The sequence below is a fragment of the Trachinotus anak genome, unplaced genomic scaffold, assembly GCF_046630095.1.
Source record: "Trachinotus anak isolate AG129_WGS33_773 ecotype Australia unplaced genomic scaffold, CSIRO_AGI_Tana_v1 ptg000013l, whole genome shotgun sequence".
Lineage (NCBI taxonomy): Eukaryota > Metazoa > Chordata > Actinopteri > Carangiformes > Carangidae > Trachinotus > Trachinotus anak.
Genome location: NW_027273864.1, coordinates 21,592,377 through 21,614,334, shown reverse-complemented (window position 1 = coordinate 21,614,334; position 21,958 = coordinate 21,592,377). Strand labels below are relative to the sequence as shown.

At 41.2% G+C, this 21,958-nt stretch overlaps 1 protein-coding gene across 4 annotated transcripts in view; it reads right to left on the bottom strand.

Moving 5' to 3' along the window:
- Positions 1 to 21,958, bottom strand: part of tox2 (TOX high mobility group box family member 2) — a 108,573-nt gene that overhangs the window by 33,355 nt on the left and 53,260 nt on the right. For all 4 annotated transcript variants that reach the window (XM_071493803.1, XM_071493802.1, XM_071493801.1 and 1 more), the window contains one exon: positions 10,449 to 10,508. In XM_071493803.1, the coding sequence (XP_071349904.1) occupies positions 10,449 to 10,508 (60 nt within the window). The remainder of the gene's footprint in view (positions 1 to 10,448; positions 10,509 to 21,958) is intronic.

Sequence of the window (21,958 nt, the reverse complement as noted above, 5' to 3'; positions counted from 1 at the left end):
GGGGGTATCAACACACCACAAAGCCTGCGCTAGCAGAGCCCAAAGAGAGGGAGGGGGGGAGAGGGCCGAAGATCCAGTTACAGCCACCCTACACCTCCACTCTCCTCTTCCTCCCTTGCCTGGCCCAACCCCAGCCTTTCCTGTGCCTCACAGACCCCCAAACAGTTCTGGTCCCTGGTACACATCCCCTGACCCCCACCAACTCACTCCCCCACCCCCCTGTCATCTCATCTCTCCCTAAAACAGCCTGACTGCATTATTTATCTATCACTATGTTACTGTTTGGAAACCATGAAAGGGTGCGGTGGGGATGGGGATGCTAAACTACTGTGTATCTGTCCGGTGAATGAATGGGATGGGAGAGTGGGTGGGAGACAGAGATAGGGAGATGGGGAGGCAGCAAGGGGATGAGACAGGAAAAAACTATTGTCAAAGGCACTTTTTCTAGGAAATAAAATCCAGCTACTATCTCCTCAGCACCAGCCACAGCTCTGTGACAGAAATGACGCTGCTCTGTGACAAAAATGCATTTTATTTATCATTAGAGGAGGGGAAACATGGGGGGAATGGGGAGAATAATTAAGGCGAACACCAGCCATCCAAAGTCCAAAGGTACAGATGGCCCCATTCACCCAAGATACTGAGCTGATTACTAACTAACCTCCCATTGACTAAAACCAGCCTTTCTAAATGCATATATTTCCCCCTTTTCTTTTATGTTTCCTTCCCCTCTTCTCCCTCGTGTATCCTGTTCCCTGTGCTCGTCTCACTTCTCAGTCAAGGTCAGGAGGTCATCCTCATCTGATCGCGTGTCAGAGCAGATTAAAATCAGAGCTTTTGTGCCATGTCATATTTCATTATGCATTTGACTCATCTCGCAGGTCAATGGGTCAGTGTGATTTGATTGGATGACAGAAATGATATAATTTGTGTTTAACCCTAGGCTGTATGAAGCTCTGAGTGGCGTACTAATGCATTTTGCAAAGACGGGGCAGGCCCTCTCCACAAGCGACTAATTTGAAGTGGCACACCACAGAGTTGAAGGAGAGCTGGAGCTATTGCGCAACATGCTGAGGTTATAAGGGAGGCTTTATCAAATAATAAACACAACCTCCCTTGTGCCTCTGATTTTGTCTGTCTCACTTTCTTTTTACTCTGCAAACTGATGCAAGTACCTAGATGATAACTGCTTTCTGCGCCTAATGCATTACTTTTACCCTCCATTTTCCTTTCTTTATCAATTTGATTCACTGAAAATGTGTCAGTGACCTCTCTTGTTTTTCAATTTCTATGTCTCTGTCTCTCTGTGTGTGTCTCTGTTTCTTCCTCACAGTCTAATAGCACTTGATTTTGGCAAGAGAGGAGACTAATGGAGAAGTGCTGTCAGCAACAACAACCACATCATTATTGCTGTACATTCAACTGGAACACAAACAGCATTTAAATAGCTCCCAAATGGAAATGGAATAGAACAGAATAGATATGTAACAGTTGCAAAAAAAAAAAAATCAACTAAGTTATTATTTTAAAGGGGAATAACAACAGGTTTTTATCGTTAAGTAAATAATCATCTATTTATATTTTCTTCTGCTGGTTTACACCATATGCACAGAAAGAGTTCAGGACCTCGTGGTTGTAATGATATGCAGATGCCGCCCGGTGTCGGTGAAAACTCAACTGTGATCTCCACTAATGTGGTTGGAAAACAAACCATTGGGTGCACAAGATAGCTCAGGTTTCCCAATAGTCATCTAGAGTGATCGTGATGCCAATGTTGATACTGCTGTGGGTGACGGGGAGGGAGGGGCCGGAGGGTGGACGGAGTAGAAAACAAAAAGGAAGGAGCAGAATAAAAGAAGAACGGGGGGGAGGGGAGATGAGATGACTCCAACGTTTCAAATGAGGACCATAATCAAACTTATTGCCTGACAGGGTGAATCTACGATTACAATGTTACATTGGCAGACATACAGTATTATTTCCAGTCTCCTCTGTCTCTTCTGTTCAGAGCAGCCATGTCTCCTGGAGAGGGGGGCCCTTTTTAACTTTGCTCATCGGCACACCACTATCTGTTCTGCAAGGCTTAGCAACAGCCAACGCCACTGCTGACCACACAAAAGCTGCCCAGAGATTTGACAAGGCCCAAAAAAAAAACCAAAACAAAAACAGCCAGTCAACTGTTTTTTAATTTTTAATGACTCTTCATTTATCTACTTTTCTTCGCTCACTGTCAAAGTCATTATTAGCATATAGACAATAGTGCTTCTGTGTCTGGATGACAAAACTGATTATTGTTATAAGAACAAGTAAATGGACAAAACAAAAAAAAAAAACAGTACAATAAAGGGCTGGTGGATCTGTACCGACTGACTCTAACAATGTTGAAAATAACAAAGGGAGCGCTGATGGCGCAGTCATCCAAACAAATGTGCATTATTCTGAGAATTGTTAGGATCCTGTCACCCACAAATAACTCTGCTTTACACCAGGAGAAGGAGGGTGTAAAGTGTATGTGGCTGGTGTGTATGTGTTCATCTGCCTGTATGTGTGTCAAATGTGTATCTACACGCATTTCTGCCTGCACAAAACTGAGTGTAATAGCTTTTGAAATCTTCTTTGCACATTTTGTAGGTATCCCTGATTTTCTTTCTGTGTTTTTTTTTAAACAAAAATCTGGTGAAAGAGACTGTCCTATCTGTGTGTGTGTGTTTGTGTGTGTGTGTGTGTGTGTGTGTGTGCGCGTGTGTGTGTGGTGTCAGTGTGTTCTTAAGTGTCTCCCCTCCCTGGTTCAGAGTCAATGAGGCTGTGTATCGGAGACTGGCACAGCTGGTGGGAGCAGGAGACTAACATCTGGACCCTCGTACTCTTGGTGCCATTGTCAATAAGAGGCTGGTAGGGAATGGAGGGGAGTGGAGGAGACAGCTCTCCAGTGTCAATGAACCTCCCTGTCTCTCACTAGTGCTCTGCACAGCAACTCATACTTGATGCATCACAAAAGAATCCGCAAAGGGGCCTCCACCATCGCAGCATACCCACAACTCAGATGTCAGCGTGAAATCCCAACAAGTACAGTTAAATGAGCCTGACTTTTGTTGTTTTTAGCAACGTTAGCAGTGTTCCTCCAGGGATGGCAATGTCTGACTTTCTCTCTGAGGCCACCATGAGGTTGACATTTTTGCTTTACATGAACTGGCTCCACAACTATTGAATGGATTGCCTAGAACATTGGTACAGACATTGGTACAAAGTGTCTTCACCAACATCATGTCTACATTTTAAATTGTTCAGTACTTTGCTTTATGATCAAATACCGTCAGTCTCAAATGTGCTTTGTGTTTAGTGCTGGTCAGCAAATGTTAGCATGCTAAAATGCTATGCTAACTACAGTGAACATGCTAAACATCAGCATGTTAGTGTTGTCTTTGTCAGCATGTCGGTCAACTACAAATAGCTGCTTGGTGGCATCAGGACAAGCCAGGCACAGAGAAGTGAAAACTGAATTAGTCTCTCCTTCTGTATTGTCTTACAGGGTTAACTCCACCTGTGTTGCACTACTGGAAGATTAAAACTGACGCTGTAATATATAAATATGATCTAAAAATACACACTTGCCTAAGGCTTTGTATCAATATCTGTGCTGCGTGTTGTTTAACAGGTTTAATGGGAAAAATTATATTACCTCATTTCAACTTCCTCCGAGCAGAGGAAATAGCCTGAGTCAGAATGGATTGATGTCAGCTCATGGCCCTCATATCTTAAAGATACTGTGTCAATAATTAACCAAGTATTTTTGCAAACAAATGTTGGTTCAATGGAACATTTTCCTCTCTAATAACCCACAGTCTTTTTTCACATCTAGGGGGGAAAAGCAGTTGAAGGCAAACTTTTTTAAGAGATAGAAAATCTCTGTGGTTATGAAAAAGCTTAACAGACACTTGCAATTTCATGTCTTTTATAATGGGCCAGCATGTGATCTAGCACAAGAGTGAGTGTTTGGTCTCCCATCATTTTATCCAGTGGGGTGAGAGGCCTAGACAAACACATTAAGGTTGCCATTAGTTTCATCTGATCACCTGGGGCAACAGGGGGATGGACAGCTTGGCAGAGTGAGGGCCTTACACAAATATACAGCTGTGCATTTATATGTGGTGCCATGTCAGATGAGTATTTCAAACAGAGGGCTTTTAAACGGGGCAAGAGCGTGTGAGGAGGGTGAGATGGGTGGGTTGGGGAGGGGGGGGGGGGTGTCCAAATGACTCTAAAAAGGCCATGGGGAGAGAGAGCTTTCCATCTTTCTGCTGCCGCGACAAATATGCCTGCACATCTTTTTGCTTTGTCTCTGCTCCCTGCTTCGTCAGCGAACAGCTATAGAAATATTTTGGCAGGCTGCTCTTTGTTTTCATTTTCACAAAAGATGTAGGGAGGGAATGAGAGAGAGAGAGAGAGAGGGAGAGAGACAGAGACAGAGAGGAGAAGAGAGAGGGGAGGGGGAAGGTGGGAGAGGTACTGGGTAGGAAAGGTGAAGGGATGTTGTCAGAGGTTTGGGGGACATTTGAGAAAAGGGGGGTGAAGAGAGACAAGTGGAGGGGAGGAGTGGGGAGATGGGTTATAGGGAGGTGGAAGGAAGGCAGGAAAGGAAGAAAGGGGACAGAAGGGGAGACAAAATGGGGGAGTCGGGAGAGAAGGGAATAGGTGAGGTAGGAGAAGAAGAGTAGAAGAAATGGTGGTAAATGGAAAGGGGAGGGGGGTGTAAATGAGATAAACCAGGTGAGGTGGCGTAAAAAGGGGAGCGGGCAAGGGATTGGGAAGATTGGGGTGACAAGTAGAGGGTGAGGCACAAAGTGGGAGAATCAATAGGAAGAGGAGGGGGCAGGTGGAAGCTAAGGAAGGAGGAGCCTGCCACTCTGGTCCCCAGCTCCAATCTAAACAGCAGGAGGAAGCTGTAAATCAGACTAATGCGGCCGAGCTGTAATTCAGACCAGCAGGGCCAGGGCGCTGGTGCAGGGACCCCGAACGGCCGGAGTTTACAAAACGCAGCCGCAAGGCTTTAATCAGCGCAATGATCCAAAGATACCGTCTCCCCCAATCAGCAAGCTTCCTGTCAGTCACACATGGCTGAACCTGACCAATCACGCTCTGCCAAGGATCCAGACATGCTGGCTGGGCTTTGGGCTGCAGCCAAACAAGAGAATTACTCATCTAAACTGGAAAGGTGGAATGGGCCTTTAATTCAGAGCATAGAGGGATGAGGTGATAGATTTGTCAAAGGTTGGACATAAAAGACTGTGGGATCATGTTCTACAATGGTTCATCAGAAACATATGGTGGAAAGATGAGAGACACATGGGAGCCATAGAGGATGACTTAATCATATTTATCAGACTGGAGTTTCTAGAAGTTTAGGCACTAAAACTCAACAGACACCATCTCTCTTCAAATCAGTTATCAAGAGCTCTTACACCACTAAATCTTTCATTGAAAGCATTTAAGAAGAATTTAAAAATAACTGAAGGCCTCATTATGAGTTCAGTCTGTCAGTGTGTTATATAAACTTAATAATAATCACATCTGTTTGCTGCTATATATATAAAAAAAGACTTTCCATCAAACTATGATCTGTCTCTGCTTCTATGTGTCTCGCAGATCTGCTGCTGGCACTCGAACACCTCCCCAATTACGATTACAACACCCAAGGGGCAAGCACCATCCATGCCAGCAATGACTTACAACATAATAACAGAGATGAGAAATAGCATCACACTTACCGTTAAATCATGATTTGAGCTCCCAACATGTAAAACAGGCAGACAAACTTTCAAATCACTTGTTACCAGAAGCTGCCTTTTCATACCTGCATTTTACTAAAAGGGGAAGGAGGGCAATGCATTAACTTGAAAGTGAGCGGAAAATGCAAATGCAGTCCACTTTATCATCAGGCATTCAAACAGACCCTTTCAACTTGGCAATCCATAATATTTCAGCTTTGATGCTAAGGAAATGGCCACAGCTCGGAGCTGGATTCTGCTCCACTTGTAGTGGGACTAGTGTGACTGGCTGGGCTACACACACACACTGTGCATGCTAAAACCACATGCAGCGTCTTGGCAGCAAAGACGCTACAGCGGCAGCCAATCAATAAAACCTTGTTACGCTAATTGCAAGATCATAATCTCCGTTCCTACTTCTGCTGAATATCCAAACAGTCACTCCATTAGCCGAATTATTCCCCTGCGCAGTTTCTCCATCTCTCTTTCTAACCCACCCCCTCCTCCTTTTCATTTCTTCTTCATGTTCTTTTTACTGTGACATATTTCTCTAAAACAGCAGTTCTGCTAAATGAATTCATAAGTCAGGGAGAAACACATCAAAGCAATGCATTGTCAAGGTAAAGTGCTGATGAAGTATACTGTTTCTTTCACTTTGCTGCGGAGCTATGAGAAGGCATCTCCACCGTGCATTATCTTTGATCACATCGCTTCTCCGCTGTTCTCTTAAGTGTTAGCAAGAGAAATCCCACTTCAGGTGAAGGTCTACTAAAACCTTTATAATAATAAAAATGGGCTCTCTGCTTAGGAGGTACTCTTCCACTTCCCACTGTGGAGACTTGGTTATAGTGTGTCTCTTTTTGTGCTTTGGATTCAGAATAAACCTCTGCGAGGACACCACAACAAGCTCCTCGTCGTTCGATACTCTTTTCTACATTGTTGCCACGACAATGGTCAGTGGCCACAGGGGCAGACAAAGAGCTTGTTGATGCCAAGATCAGGGTCGGTGACCTTGTCATTGAATCACTAACACTTTGTCACTCCTCTGGGGGAGAAGAGAGAGACAAGAAGAAACACTGCAGAGAGCTAAGCAGGGTCAGACTCCGATGTTCATGGGAACATCGATATGACAATGGCCCTGACCCTGTTTCCTTGTGACTCATCACGAGAACATACCCATCTAAGCATCTCACTATTGGATGTGGTTACTTGGTTGAAGTTACTGAACAGGCCCGTGCTTATGTCCTATATGATGGCATCTTATGTATAAGAAATGTATAGATACAGGTGAACCACATTAAATAGAGCAATTACATGAAAGTGGGAGATTTGCGAGAACTGAGAAAGACACTATCACACAGTTTGGAGGTGGAACCGCTGACCCAAATGCATTTAAATGCAATGGCAGGGGTGGGGGAGCTAAGAGAGAAAAAGAGTGAGAGAAAGAGCAAAAGAGGGGGAGTCACAGAGAGAGTGGGAGAAAGAAAGATGGAGAAGAAAAGTCAGATAATAAAGCAGTGAGCAGAGAAAAGTAAGCTTTAGGCAGTGTGATTTGTTTTTCTTCAAGATGGAATATATTAAGGATAATGCAGCTAATGTATACACTGTACAACATGTTTCTTGAAGAATAAAACTAGTTAATAAACAATGATCCCTTCAGCTATCTTATCCCTGAGTTTCTTTCACCAAGTCCATTTGCAAACAACACAAGCATAAACACATTTATAGTTTCTTAATGTACTTTAGACTCAACTTTAACCAGTCAGTCAAACACCCAATCCACTGAAACATGCTTACTTACATGCAACATATATTATATACTAATGTTATTATTAGGGCTGCGCAATTAATCGAAATCGCAATATGACCAAGTGCAATATCCAAATTGCAAAAGCTGTAATTTTTTTGGTGAAGGTAAAATGTGTCCCAACATTGTTGAGCATCGTTAGCACCGTAAGCGTTGTGTTACTACAGAGATTCCCCGGCCTACAAATCATATTCTCCAAACGTAAGCGAAAAATGCTTCATTTGTACAAGCCCCAACAAATATCACATCATCATTTTTACTTTTTTTTTCAGTGAAAATGAAATGCAAAAACAATCATTTCAGCTGACACAGTGACTCATATCACAATCACAATATCTGTCAAAATAATTTGCATATCGTGCAGCCCTATGTTATAGTATACTTTTTTTGTAGTTAGCATAGATTAAACCGATGCACTTTACTGCAATTTGTATTGACAGAAAATAATGCAACACATGCACCAACAGCTGCTTTGTGATTGAAATATTTACAACCTACAAATTCTAAGCAGGTTTTGAGTTTGTTTACGATGGAAAATGTCTAAAAAAAAGTATAAATAAAACAATCAGTATGCATGCTAAAAATTTATGAGTATACTGTTGTATTCTCCCACAATGCAGTTCCCAAAGGAAATGTAGGAGCAGCTAACAGCAGGACAAAATTTCACACTAGTGGATAGTTCTGAATCAGGTTTAGAAACATCCCAGAAAACCAGAAAAATAACTGTTACATTAAAGATTAAAAAAACATTTCGCAGTCTCTTTGTAAAATTTTATTGGCAGATGAGTTCTCAACAGTGTAATCTGATGGAAGAAGTGTTGTATCATTTCCTATTTTTAAGTATGTTTTATTGTACATTAACAGTATTTACTGTGCACAATTATTATGTATAACTGATTATAGATTTTACTCAAGCAACCTCAAAAATCAAGCAATGCAGATGTTTTCAAGTATGCTTTTCCAGCGTGGAAGCACTACATAGTTAAGGTCTGCTAAAATAGTGTGGAATTAGCTAAGGAGGTGCATATCAGTGATTTTTTGCTGTTTCTCCCATCTCTATGTTTTGTTGTCAGCGTGTGTGTCCACCCCTAAGGCCCTCCCTGGTTCTAGCTGTCAGAGGGAAGGAGAGGCTAAACTTGCTGAAGCGGAGAATAGAGCAAGGCACATGTCAAATATGAGGGAATCTTGAGTAAACAAAGTCTAACACAGAGCAAAGCAAAATCGTCTCTCATCCCATCACCGTCTTTCACGCTATTTCCCACTCTCTGTTTCTCCTGCTTCCTTGATCCCTACCTTTCTCTCCCCCCAACACTCTCTGTATCTATCTTCCATGCAACATTTGCGATATTTTATCTGTCCCCTAGTAATTCAGCAAAAACACGTTGTGCGCATCAGCACGACTTGTAATCAGTCAATCAGCACTGCAGTAAAACTTCATGTGCTGAATCAAAATGGGCGATAAAAGCAGTTGTTCTTGAGATTATTTTAGACAGCCAGGTATCTGCATGTGAAATCTGACAGATAACAGCATTATCCTACTGAAATTCACTTTGTGACAGACATATTTGTTGTCAGAGATGTCTAAATAAACTTGAGGAATCGTGTACAAGAAACAGCATTGGGAGCTCTGTCTCAGTCTGGGCCCTGAGCCACACTTTAACAAACCGGAGCATTAAGAAATTAAGCAAAACAGCAAATGCAACAGAAACTCAGAACTACTGTAGCCTGTGGGTCGGTTCTAATAATTGCAATTGACAGGGACAAATTCCCTGCTCCCTTGTGTATGTCAGATGGGCTTATTCCCAAACTCCACAAATCCCTCTGTCCAAACACAACCATATGGTCTCCCAGTTGTTCACAACCAGCTGTGCTACAGTGTATCTGGCATGGTTGCCATGTTCTGTAGAAGAGCACTGACTCCCCCTCCATTCTAACTTAATAAATCCTTTTGTAATGAGGCCAAAAATCACTCAGAATGAAGCTGCGTTTTCTGCTTGGCTTTTACCAGTGAAAAGCCAGAAGTGAAAATAGAGTGCCCAGAGCACGATTGCATAATTGGAATGTGGTGAATTTGAATTTTATGATGGCATAGTTAGTTTAATGGTTGATACTGTCAGCTCAGAGAAAGAAGGTCCCAGCAGTTTCTGTGTGGAATCTGGATTTTTTTTTTCCAATGCTCTTCTTTTCTCATACTCACTGTAGACATGTAATTATGACTTTTTGAAATAGACTGTGATGGACTAGCAACCTGTCCAGAGTGTTCAGTGCTCAGTGCATGCTGGGATAAACTCCAGATTCAGTAGATTATGTATTTTATTTTTATACAGAATAACAACCATATCATCTGTTTACTTCATATTTCAAGAATACAATAAAAGAGAAAATATATATTTTTGAGCACAGGCTGTCGACATAAATAAGAGAAAATAAATAAATTAATAACATAAAGCAAAATGTAAAATAATAATAATAATAAGAAGAAGAAAGCAAAGCTGTATTTAGTCTCCAGGTTCTAGGACTACAAGAAATATATTTGTTTGTTCAACACTGTGACCACTAACATTCATATTATTTTGTTTTTCACCCATCGAGTGCAGAAGGTGTAGCAGAATGTTCTTTTCCATCTGTCAGTGTAAAACATGGTTGAACTAATTGGGTTTGTTTTGTTTTGTTTTTTTTTAATATTTCAGTCTCTTTACTTTCAGCTGATGACATATGATATATAACTCTGTGGTTGTTTCAGTAACAACAATTTATCTTCCATCCTAACAAGCAATAACAATAGTGGAAGGAAAATGGCTCCACAGCAACTCAGGCAACAATCATTGGGAAGAGATGAAATAGCAGGTATTCCATTAGGGGCAATTTGAACTCACCTGGTTCGGCGGGAGGAACTCATGGTTGTTTTCATTCATGTACATGTTGTCACCATCAAACTGCAGAGAGAGAGAGAGAGAGAGAGAAAGAAGGAGAGATGAGAAAAAAGTCAGGCAGAGACACAACACATCACAACAAGGACAGAAAACAGAGATTTTCGGTCAGTCAGTAGAGATAGAGAAACAGTGTAACACAGCAGCCTAATGAGTGCAAGTCCTCGGCTTATAGACCTCGATGCTCTGGTGGATGTCAGTAATTACAGTTCATTAGAGACAAGTATAATTAGGCCCTGTCAAAGCTTGTGTAACTCACACTCTTCGCCTCAGCTTGCCTACAGCCTTGTGTGTGCGTTAAGTGTGCACACACCTAACTACTGTGATTCCACGGGTGTCACAAGGCGACAAGGGGACAACAGATAATCACCACACTGAGAGCTCAATGCTCACACTTAAGTTAGTCAGCTAGCAAGTGTCCCAGTCACTTACTAGCATAGCACATCCATCGATCAAAATCTTACAATGTACATTGCAGTGCTCTAAGTATTGCAGTGTGCGTCTGTCAGGTGGTTGGACCAACACTTCCAGACTGACATACTGTATCATAGCTTCTTTTGGACAGATTACCATAACATTTGGTACAGATTTCCTTGGCTCCCAGGTGATGAATCCCAGTGGCTTTAGTGATCCCTCTCGTTCATCAAAACAGCTTCTGGAATTTCCAGAAACCTACCTTCGTTCCTAAACTCTGGGTGACCTACCTGTGTTTACTTTCAAGAAGACAAGCGTTCAAGTGTTCAAGCTGATTTCTGTTGGATTGACTTTTCTTGAAAAGCTGTAGGAGGTTCAAGCCCCTTGCTGTAATTGACATCATTTGTGCTGTACTGTGGTTTTCCCAAAACTCTAGGGAGGCGAGGAGTCAAATGTTGTCATGACCAATAACATTAAGAGACAAAATTTGAGAATAAGACTCAGGCTGACAAATAGTGACATTTCAGCCAGCCAGACACAAAGGCTGTTTCCCTCTACAGCAATTACCCAGTAACATGGCTGACTAATCGCACATCAACACTTTTACCAACCCGCCAGCCAGCTAGGGAGTGAGAGACCACACGGACTCCAAGAGGTGAGAACAGCCTTTAGTGCTTCTGCACTTTGCCAAAGAAACGAGGACAGGGCAACCCCACTAATTCAGAGCTCAGAAACACCGACCTCAAGAAGCCCAGAGGGGAGGTTTAGGCTAGAGGAAAGGTGATGGTTTGAGGTTATGGGAGAGGGTGACAAAGACTAAGACCCTGGGCTAATGGTAGGGGTGGGTAAAGATCATGAGTAAATGGGAAGTAGAGTAGGGAAGATACTGGAGGTATGGGTGTAATAGAGAGAGAGAAAGGACAGAGAAGGAAACAGAGATAGAGAGGAGGAGGCTTAGTAGTAGTGGCAATAGAGCTTGTGGTTGTTCTGGCTGTAGTGTGATTAACACTGGGGTCACAGCCAGAGGCTGCAGCTTGAAACACAAAAGCATACAAACATGCACGCGCACACACACACACACACACACAAACACACACACACACAAACACAAACACACACACATGCTCCCAGAGGCCTTCACTGCCTCTCGGTCTGACACTATTTGGCACCAGGCATTTATGAGGAAACAAAACACTACGTAAGTGAGCTAGTAGGGGCTGAGATAAATTACCGCTGCTACTGTAAGGTCAAGTAACGGGATGGACGTGCCAACAGTGACCTGCTAGGGGTGTTTCTTTAAGCTGTGGGCAGGGACCCAAAATGGGCCACATCTTTTTTATAGTCATATTTCACAATATGTAATGAGCCAGAGGCTCTGTGGACTAAATATATGTACTGTATGCTGTTCGTTATGGGAATCTATTTTTTTTTTAGTGTTTGAATATTTTCCATTTAATTTATAGTCAGATTCAAGGCCAATACTGTTTTCTTGCATTTGTGTTTCTATCTTTATACATGACACAGTCAGAGCACCAAGCTACAGTACAAACACAGTTCCTTACAACATTATTCAATTTGAAGCCCCAATTCCATTTCTGCATTATCATTCAGCCTCTAATGGAACCGTTACTTCTAGTGCAATGATTTCTGTCTGATAGCACTATTAGTTTGCTGGAGGAACAATCATTGTATTCTGCAGTGAAAATGAAATCACTTTCTTTATTGCTCTTGGAAAATGATTTTACATGCTGTCTTAATCACATCGTGCTAGATGTGATGGTGTCCTGGAGTAGGTTATTTTCAAACCTGCAAACCAGCTCTTGATGAGCAAAACAGGGTAAGTAGAAAACAATTATACAGAATGTCAAAGAGCAAAGTGAAGGCGTTGATGGTGCCTCTGTTGCACAACAGGAAGGAGTCCCTGAGGGCAGAGTTGTTAGAATAATAAACAATAGATAAATCGAGGAGAAAGGTATAAATCATTATTTCAACTGGTAAGTTAAGCAAAGTATGCTGAAGTCTAGAAACGGGAGAGGACCTTCGCTAAGAAATCTCTATAAAACCCTAAGAAATGATAGCTATACAAGGTTTCTAGTCCTTAGTTTGCACTTACCCAATGCCAATCTGAGCTTAGCGGTCTGACTTAAATCCAGTGTGCTGAAAGAAATAGTCTGTATGCTAAAAATGAAGCTTGAATCAGCAGACAATTAGCTTAGCTTAGCACAAAGTCTGGCAATGGGGGCAACAGCTAGCCTAGCACTGACTGAAGGTAAAAATCTGCCAACCTAACCCTCTAAAGCTCGCTAATTATTTTACATTTAATTTGTTTAATCATAAACACGAATGTAAAAACAATAGGTTCTACGTTACAAGCTGGAGCACAGTGACCTCCTAGCTGTTCACCCACTGCTTCTAGTCTTTATGCTTTAGGCTAGCTGGTGCCGCTGGTGCAAGCTTGATATTTAGCATAACAAGACGACGATCTTCTCATCTAACTCTCAACAAGAAAACAATTAAGTGTTCTTCTCTTAATGTCATAGCGTCGAGTGTAATAACAAAACTTGTACGATTATTTAACAAAATAAACTACAGTAAAAATGGACCAAGAATGAATGAATAATTCACGGGGGCTTTACAGCAGTGGTGGTGGTTGTTGTCTGCAGAAATCAGACAAAGATTTTGTGCCTATAAAATCTTTCTCTCAGGTAATCTGACTCATATTATTTATGTACATCGTTTTCCATGGGTCGCAATGTGCTCAGTGTGAACACATGAGCAGTTGACATATGAGAAAAAGGGGAGGTTTGTAAAGGAAGGGCAAGCTCGTGGTGTCTCTCTCTGTTTGCTTTCCTCAGGCTTTGAGGTCATTAATCATAACGGTCAAATCTACAGCAAAACAATTGAGCAAAGGAAAACACAGACAGAGAGAGGGGGGGGGGGTGAGGGGGGGGTGGCGGGTGAAGGTGAGAGAGAGGTGGAAAGCTACAGTGAGATGGAGGAGAGGGGAGTCACGGAGCAAGGGAATGGGGGGGGTAGATTGAGGCTTGAGAAAGAAAAGGGACAAGCAACTGACGCACTTGACACCAGACTCCTGTTTGCATAGCAGAAATGCAAATACATGAAAGGGAAAGAGATAGAGAGGGAGAGAAAGGGAGGGAGAAAATAAAGTGGGAGAGATGCTATAAATAGCTTTGTGTTTGCGTAAAGCCAAACCAATGTCAGTTTGATGCAGGAAGTGCACCACAGTCATAGAGGTTACAGAACAACTGTTGACTGGAACACAGCGTATCAGAAATGCAGGGACTCGCATCTACAGTGGTCTCTTAAAACTGTCGATTTTATCCATCCATTAAGGTTTAAGGTTCTCTGAGCGAATTACGTCTTTAAAACTTTTTTAAATGCTGGAATAATTAGGATTCGGAAAACAATTGAACGGTTTAGGGCCAAAACACATTTCTGATGTGCTGCTGTGTTTCCAACCATCCAAGCCTCACAGATCATCTGGGACAGGTCTGCTTACTGTCCCCAGAGTCGAAACTAAACATGGAGATGCAGCGTTAGGTTTTTATCCATCCACATATCTGAAACAAACTCCCAGAAAGCTCGAGGTCTGCTCCAACTCTCAGCTTGTTTAAATCAAGGCTTCAAACTTTTCTGTTTGCCACCAACTTATATTAAATTAAATTTGGGAATATGTTTTCATATCTTTCACTACACTGTAGCTGCAGTGTAACTTTTATTTTCTTGTTCACTTTCTCATTGAATTGTTGTAGAAAACTTCTGTGCAAAATAAAGTTGCCTTAGCTTTTCTTTGTCCTTAGGATATTTTTTTTTTTACTTTTAATGATGTCAGTGAAAGTAATCGGGTCAGTTTTGAGTAAATCTGTTAGTAGTTAATAGTAATTTTATGTTTTATCTATTTATTCTTCTTATCCTGTCTTTGCATATTCCATACTGCACTGATTCTGTGTTCATGTTCTAAATATCTGTTTTTGGTTTGTGTCAGGTTTTGCTTGTACTTTGGCGAGTATGTTATTTGTAGGTTGTATATTGAATTGGAAAGAGTTGTACACTAGCTAAAAAAAAAAAAAAAAAATTCAAACTCATGAGATGTGTTAAATTTCAGAATTACTCAAATTTAATCCACCATAGACAGAAATTCTATGAAAATGTTTTTGAAGTCATGTTATTTTAATTTATGCATTAACAGAGTACTATATAGAGGAGCCTGTTGTTGGTGCCCAATGGTTTAATTTGACCACTTGAAAATTGATTTAAAATTTTGTATATCCATATTGAAGTCATTTAACATATTGTTTTATGATAAAATAAAACTACAGCAAACTAATAATGCAAACCATAAGCAAACCAATATGATCTAATTTTTTTCTCTCTCAGTACCAATTCAAACCTAAACTCTGGGTGACCACCAATAGGTAACTTAGTGGAAACCATTGCTGTCATTTAACTTCTCTTAGATCTCACTGTGTGGAACTCAGTGGGATAGATAAGACATTTACTAAATGTGGATGTGGAATCTGATCAATATACAATCCACCTACTAAGGTCAATGATGAAGTAACATACCCCCCACTTATATAAAAAAAGGTGTTTTCAGATTAGTTATGTATCAATTCCATATTCCTGCTGTGATGATTATTTTGCATTCTGTGCTACAGCGCTGCTAACCTGCAGTGATCTACACGAGAGGCTTTTCTCATAAGGTCGCTGCGAGCCCAGCTGTGCTTTACTGTACGTACTGAATACCAAATCGTGCAACCGGTAACTGCAGCCAGGGATGTTTTAGATTTAAAGCAAGATGAGGCAGGAGAGACGGAGAGAGGAGAACTTAACCCTCCTCCCAATCTCTTTTCATGGTTACAGCGTGCGCCTCCCTAGTTTTTCACCCCAGCGTGACTAATCGCATGTCAGTCAATGTGCCGATGGAAAGAGGCAGCAGTCAAAATACCTGTGTCAGGACTGTGGTCATTAGAGCATTCAGTGACTCGATGGCAGGCACACACACACACACACACACACTGAGACGAACACACACATGAATGCACACACACACACACACACACATACATACAGACATAACCAAAGCAGAGAGAGAATGGGGGATGGTGCGCTATAAAGGACATATGGAATGCCTGTGTGTATGTGTATGTGTGGAAATCTGCTGCAGCGTGTGTATTTCACTTTTATGTGTTCCTTATGTACGTGCACGTATATACAACTTGTGCATGCATTATGTTCTTGGCTCTGAATGTGTGTACATTGCATGCATGCCTACATGCTTTTGTAATGTATCCTATCCAATAATACACACATTGATCCCAGTGAGATAAAGATAACAAAGTTAGACCTTCCATAATATTTATTTTCCCATAACAGACTTGCTCAGCCACACCCAGTCATATAACTCCATGCTGATGAAATATGGTCTTCATTACATTTAAACCTCAACACACAGAAACTAGTGAGGAGAAACAGGATTGCCCTTCTTTCTCGACTGAAAGAGCACGAAATGAATTGGAGCAGCTGAGATTTTTTACATTACCATGACAAATACAGCGAAATGGGGGGGACAGAGAGAAAGGGAGAGATAGAGAGACAGAGAGGGTGAGAGGGAAAGAGAGAGGGAGGGAGGGAGAGAGACACATGACGACAGACAGAAAAGGGCAGATCAGACAGAAAAAACCAAATTGTGTGAAACAAAAAAAAAAACATCAGCTCAATTTGTGCTTGACTGTAAGCTGTGAGCTGAGAGGAGAAATAAAATAAGGCATTTAGCTGGGGATCATGTTAAACCATGCAAGTGAATGAGTCCCCAGAGAAGTGTGTTCCCTCTCTCGCTTATGACGGACTTAATTGCCTCTATCAGTGTTAAGATATAACATTCATCTCAGGTTTATTGCTCAGCTTTATGGTCTTGTCCATCACACTGAGGAGTTTCAAGAGGCAGGCCACACCTCAAATGGCATCTTAAAATAATGAGACAGATTACAAAGTAAAAAGGGAAGTGGGGGGAGAAAGAAAAAGAAAAAAAGCATCATTTATATTTGGAAAATTAGAGCATTTTACAAGAACTCTGGATGAGCAGATCTGGTATGTGAGCGAGCTGCTGAAGCAGAAGGGTTTGGATGGTATGCTGGATGGATTACTCTTCGGTTTCTGGGTCTTTCAAAATGCATGGTTCGTCGGGCTAAAGGCACACACATCTCCCCCACCTCTGACCCCCGAAAGCTCTGGGTAGGTGTAGGGTTTCAGTTGGCCACACAATCGTACCATTGTGCTCCTGTTAACACAATGAAAACAAAGCTAACACATCGCTGACATTCAACTCCCCCCACTCTGTCTAACCTTGACTTCCAACTCAGGTGGAACACAGGAATGGATAATCAAGCAATACACAAATCTGCAGGACAACATACCAAAATGTACTGACTGTGATGTTTAGATAAATGCAATGGGTTTTCGTTGGTCAACTGGACCGAATCAATAACATCTAACATTTAATAAAAGCTTAACATGCTTCTAGAGTAACGCTACATTGACATATCATTTCATTTCTTTAAGATGTGGTTCTGATGTCCTAAAACAGGCTGCTTCCCATCACATGAGGGCTTGAGAACCATGCCTGTGTGTTCCATTAAATCTATTAAATCCACTTGCATTATATCATAGTGCTTACCACACAATAGGGGCCTTTCAAGGGCAGTCCCAGAGGAAGCCAACAAAGGGCCCTCTCATTCAGGGACTAGTCAAGTAATTCAGAAAGAGCCAAACACGATTTTTGTGTGTGTGGATCTTCTTCTCCACCAGACCCACAATTGGCAATTTCACCGAGTCAAGAAAAAGACTGTCAGAAAAGAGGAAGAGAGCAGAAAAAGAGAGCAGCATGATACCTGTTTTTTTTCCCCCCACAAGTGCCTTATTTAAAAAGACACAGGGCCTGAAGTGTTCTTCCCTGAAATAGTGAGACTGTGGGACAGAAAAAGCACAGACCTAGAAAGAGATGCCAGGCAGCGATCTGAGAGCAAATGAGGGATGATTGTGTTCAATAAATGCACTTATTTGCAAACATCACAAAGCCAAAGAAGTTATGCTTTCAGTTGTGTTTGTCAGTCTGTCAAACTCTTATCTCCACGCAAGAACACTAATATTGGACAGTTCTGCAAAACCCCCAATTATGTCCAATGACAAGGTTTGTAAAATTCTGCTTTCTACAATAGCTAGGCTAGGCTATCTGCACATGGTAACTCCGCTATGGTTACGTTTAAGGACAGATCATGGTTACCTAAAACAGACTGTGATTAAAGGGGCTATTTGTAAGTTTTGCTATTGCCACACAACCAACGTTAGCATTAACGCCTGTTAACTTAACAGTCTTCCTTTATGTCCTTTACTTACCAAGAGCTGTCTCAAGCCAGTGTCAACTCTTGTCTCTATGACATCTTTTCTTCTACTGAAGTTAGCATGCTAACCAGCTAGCCCCAACCTGTATCAGCCTGTCACATTCGGCAGCAGAGAAAACGAACAAATATTTAACTTTACAAATACTTTTACGAGTACTTTACAACTAGAGACAGATCATAGTTATGGTAAATGAAAGGTGTATGTAAAATTCAAAAGCTTTTTAAGTGTGGAGAGCTTTTCCTTCTCGTATATATTGACAACACAAGGCTTTTACAGCCACAATCTCTACTATTTTCCTACATTTTGAAGAGAAAATAACAAATTGATGAAGATCGAGAAAGTAATCATTAGTTGCAGCCCTAATTTAACCTGTAGATGGTGCTACAGCAATATGACAACTAACTCAGTGGTGATGAGTCTGGTGCATTTGAAATTTGGAACTGGCCATTCCTGTACCAAGCCAGGAATCAGGTATTCTCCAAAAACCATGCCTGCCATCCCTTAATCAGCATGATTGTCTTTCACTGTGATGCTTCATGCAGATTCATGTCATTATGGAAATTTCACAAAATACTAAACTTTTTCTATTAGACTGACAAGTTCAGTGGATTTTAGATTCCGCAGCCTTGGCCGAGGAACTTGAATACTTCCTAGTTAAGAACGCATTTTGGAGACATTTTGATAAAACTTGTTCTCCCTTTCATATTTCTGCAAACAATGACGTTTATGACCTCTTCCATTCAAATCACAATTTTTGTCTCTAGCTTCATTCTTCAGCAGGAAAGCATACAGTAACATCAGCTTTTTAAGAACTGTTCCCCCAAGAAACCAACCTGGTGTGCACAAGTACAGTAATTTAAAAAGACACAATACAGCACCACTAGGAAAAAAAAACAGTCTTTCTGTATTTGGAACTTCCCCATGTATTTAAATCTAAATGCAGGATCCAGCACCATCTACTTCTGTCAATAGGGCTCAAAATAATTCACTGTTGTTTCATTCACTGCCATGCTGACTCCACATCCAGCCTCTGCCACTAGCATTCAGGCAGAATTTTCTATTACCAATCTAATTGCACATTCCACCCTGACAAGAGCTCATTAAACCTTAATTATACACATGTTGTTTTCTACAAACATCTCCATTTGGGTCTCTCTGCCTTGTAATTGTTCAGCAGGGACAACCAGTTGAGAATTCACAGATTGAGAATGAATAAGAGAGCGCTAGAAAAAGAGAGGAGGAGAAAGAGAGGTAAAGGGAGAGAGAGAAGAGAGGGTGGGGAGAGACAGAGGAAAAAATACCAAGGAGAGAGGGAGAGAGAGAGAGAGAGAGAGAGGAGTGTCTAGAAGTAGGTCATGCCTCTCCATAAACAAGGCATGGTTTCTAAAATAATATACCCATGCAGTGGAAGTAATGCCAAACAACTGAGTGAATGTGGAGCTCATGTAATATTTACAGAGCACTAATACATAGATGGCAGGTCTTTTTCTCAGTACCCCCCCCCCCCCCCTTCCACCCCCCTCTAAAGCCAGAGGTTTCTTTTTTTTCTTTTTGTTCCTCTTTCCATTTGAATTTCAAAGAAAGCCAACTACATTGATATATCTGGCAGGGTGGGGGGATCGGGGGGTGTTAAGATGTTGAGTTTCCCTTACTTTCTTTCTCCCATTTTTTTTTCTGCCACTTCTGTCTCTTCCTAGCCCTCTCTCTCTCTCTGTCTCTCTTCTCTTCCTTTAACCATCACTCTCTCCACATTGGCTTTGGCTGTGATGTTTTTTCACACATTTGTTACATTTTCGCCAGGGAAAGCGGGCCTTAATCCAGACTCTTTGAGGCATGGACGATGATATTACTGTGGAGAATCGGCCTTTTAAAGACTTCTTTAAACTCCAGCTGGTGCTGTAAGGTCACCAAGCACTTGTTCGACGTCTGGCCCAGCATGATGCTTCTGGGCTCGGGACTAACTGGCTGTATCGAGTCTAGGCCAGGCTTTCTGGGCTTTAGACAGTGCCTGGCAAAGCTACTACAAGAGGGAAAAGGCTGTAAAGGAAAACCTCTTCAGCATGTTTGCAGTTCCGTGTCCTCTGAGAAAAGCTGTGTCTGCTGATTATTATGTTTGATATGCAGGACATTTGCAGTAGCCTGCCTGGTTTGCCCACTGAAAGGGGATGAGTGGGAATGGATGCATATTTAGAAACAACATGGACAGTGTGCTTCCAGTAGGTGCAGTAAAAGTTATCCAGAGCAAAGTAGAGTATTTGGGGCTTACAAAACTACATGAATCTTTATTGTAAATAAACAAAGCCAATTGATATTTTATCCCACTACCATTAATTTCTTCATCTTACAGTGCAATGGTGGGTGGATTTCATCCAGTGTAGAAACAAACCCTTCGAGAGGGAAATTATATCAGCTGCCAATTGCATATTCTAGCTACACAGTAAGACTGGATGACCAATAAACAATTAAATATTGCCTTCTAATGGCAATGTCTCCTTGCCATAATGATATAATTTTATACATTTGTCATTATTTGGGGGGGAGTTCAAGTTAATGAGTTCAAGCAAATTGTGATGAAAAACTACATAAAGTTCACTACTGGAGCTGAAACAATTAGTTGGTTAATCAATGTTGAAAATGAATCAGTAACTTTTTGATAATCAGTTTAAAAGCCATTTTTTTAAAGCAAAAAACGCCAAACATCGACTGGTCCCATCTTTTCTTTCTCCATCTTTTGGTTTGGACTGTTGTTCGTACAAAAAGAAAAACAATTAAGTGATTAATGTTGAAAATTAATAAATGAAAATAATAATTAACTGCCACACTCTATATGTTAAGAAATGTGAGTTAAAAAAAAAGAGTTAAACACAATGTGTTGACAGTGATTTAATTAACTGCATGCATTTTCTAAAATACTGTGTAATATAATCACACATGCTAAATTATATTGGAAAAATATCCTTATTAACATTCTGATATTGATTTCAGCCCTGTCACTGAACCCTCCTACCATCACCGTTTGAGGTTTTCAAAAGGAACGCCTATTGAGCAAATTATAAGTGTTGCTATGTTTTCATACTGTATTAATGTGGGTTATGTTCATGACAGCTTAATATCAGATGTTGATGACAATCTGTGGTGGCATGAAGTGAGATGTCTATTACAGACCATGTGGTGTCACCACCACTTAGCACCTAAAAGTGCCCATGCCAAGCCTCTGTGTCATCGCTGGGGACCCTCTCAGCTTGTTGACACTTCCTGTATGCTTCACTGATACCCAACCAGCAGCTGAACAAAATCAAATAAATAGGCTGCCATTAAATCACTCTGGTTTTGCAATATTACAATTATCTTGGCAGTGTTTTTTTTTTGTTGGGTTTTTTTTTAACAGTACCATTTGTGTTGTGTCTCTGTTTTGTTTGTTTATTCAGTGGGTTAGTTAAAATATTCCATTCTTAGCACAATTACAGTGGAACATCCCTCAGTTCTCGCCAACATCAAACACGCTCACTGTGCGGTGTGATGTGAGCCATGTCAAGATAAACAAACATGACATATTAAACAGGAAAATGAGTCACTCTTATTATCCCACCAAAATAAATCTGGAAAACACTAATTATAAC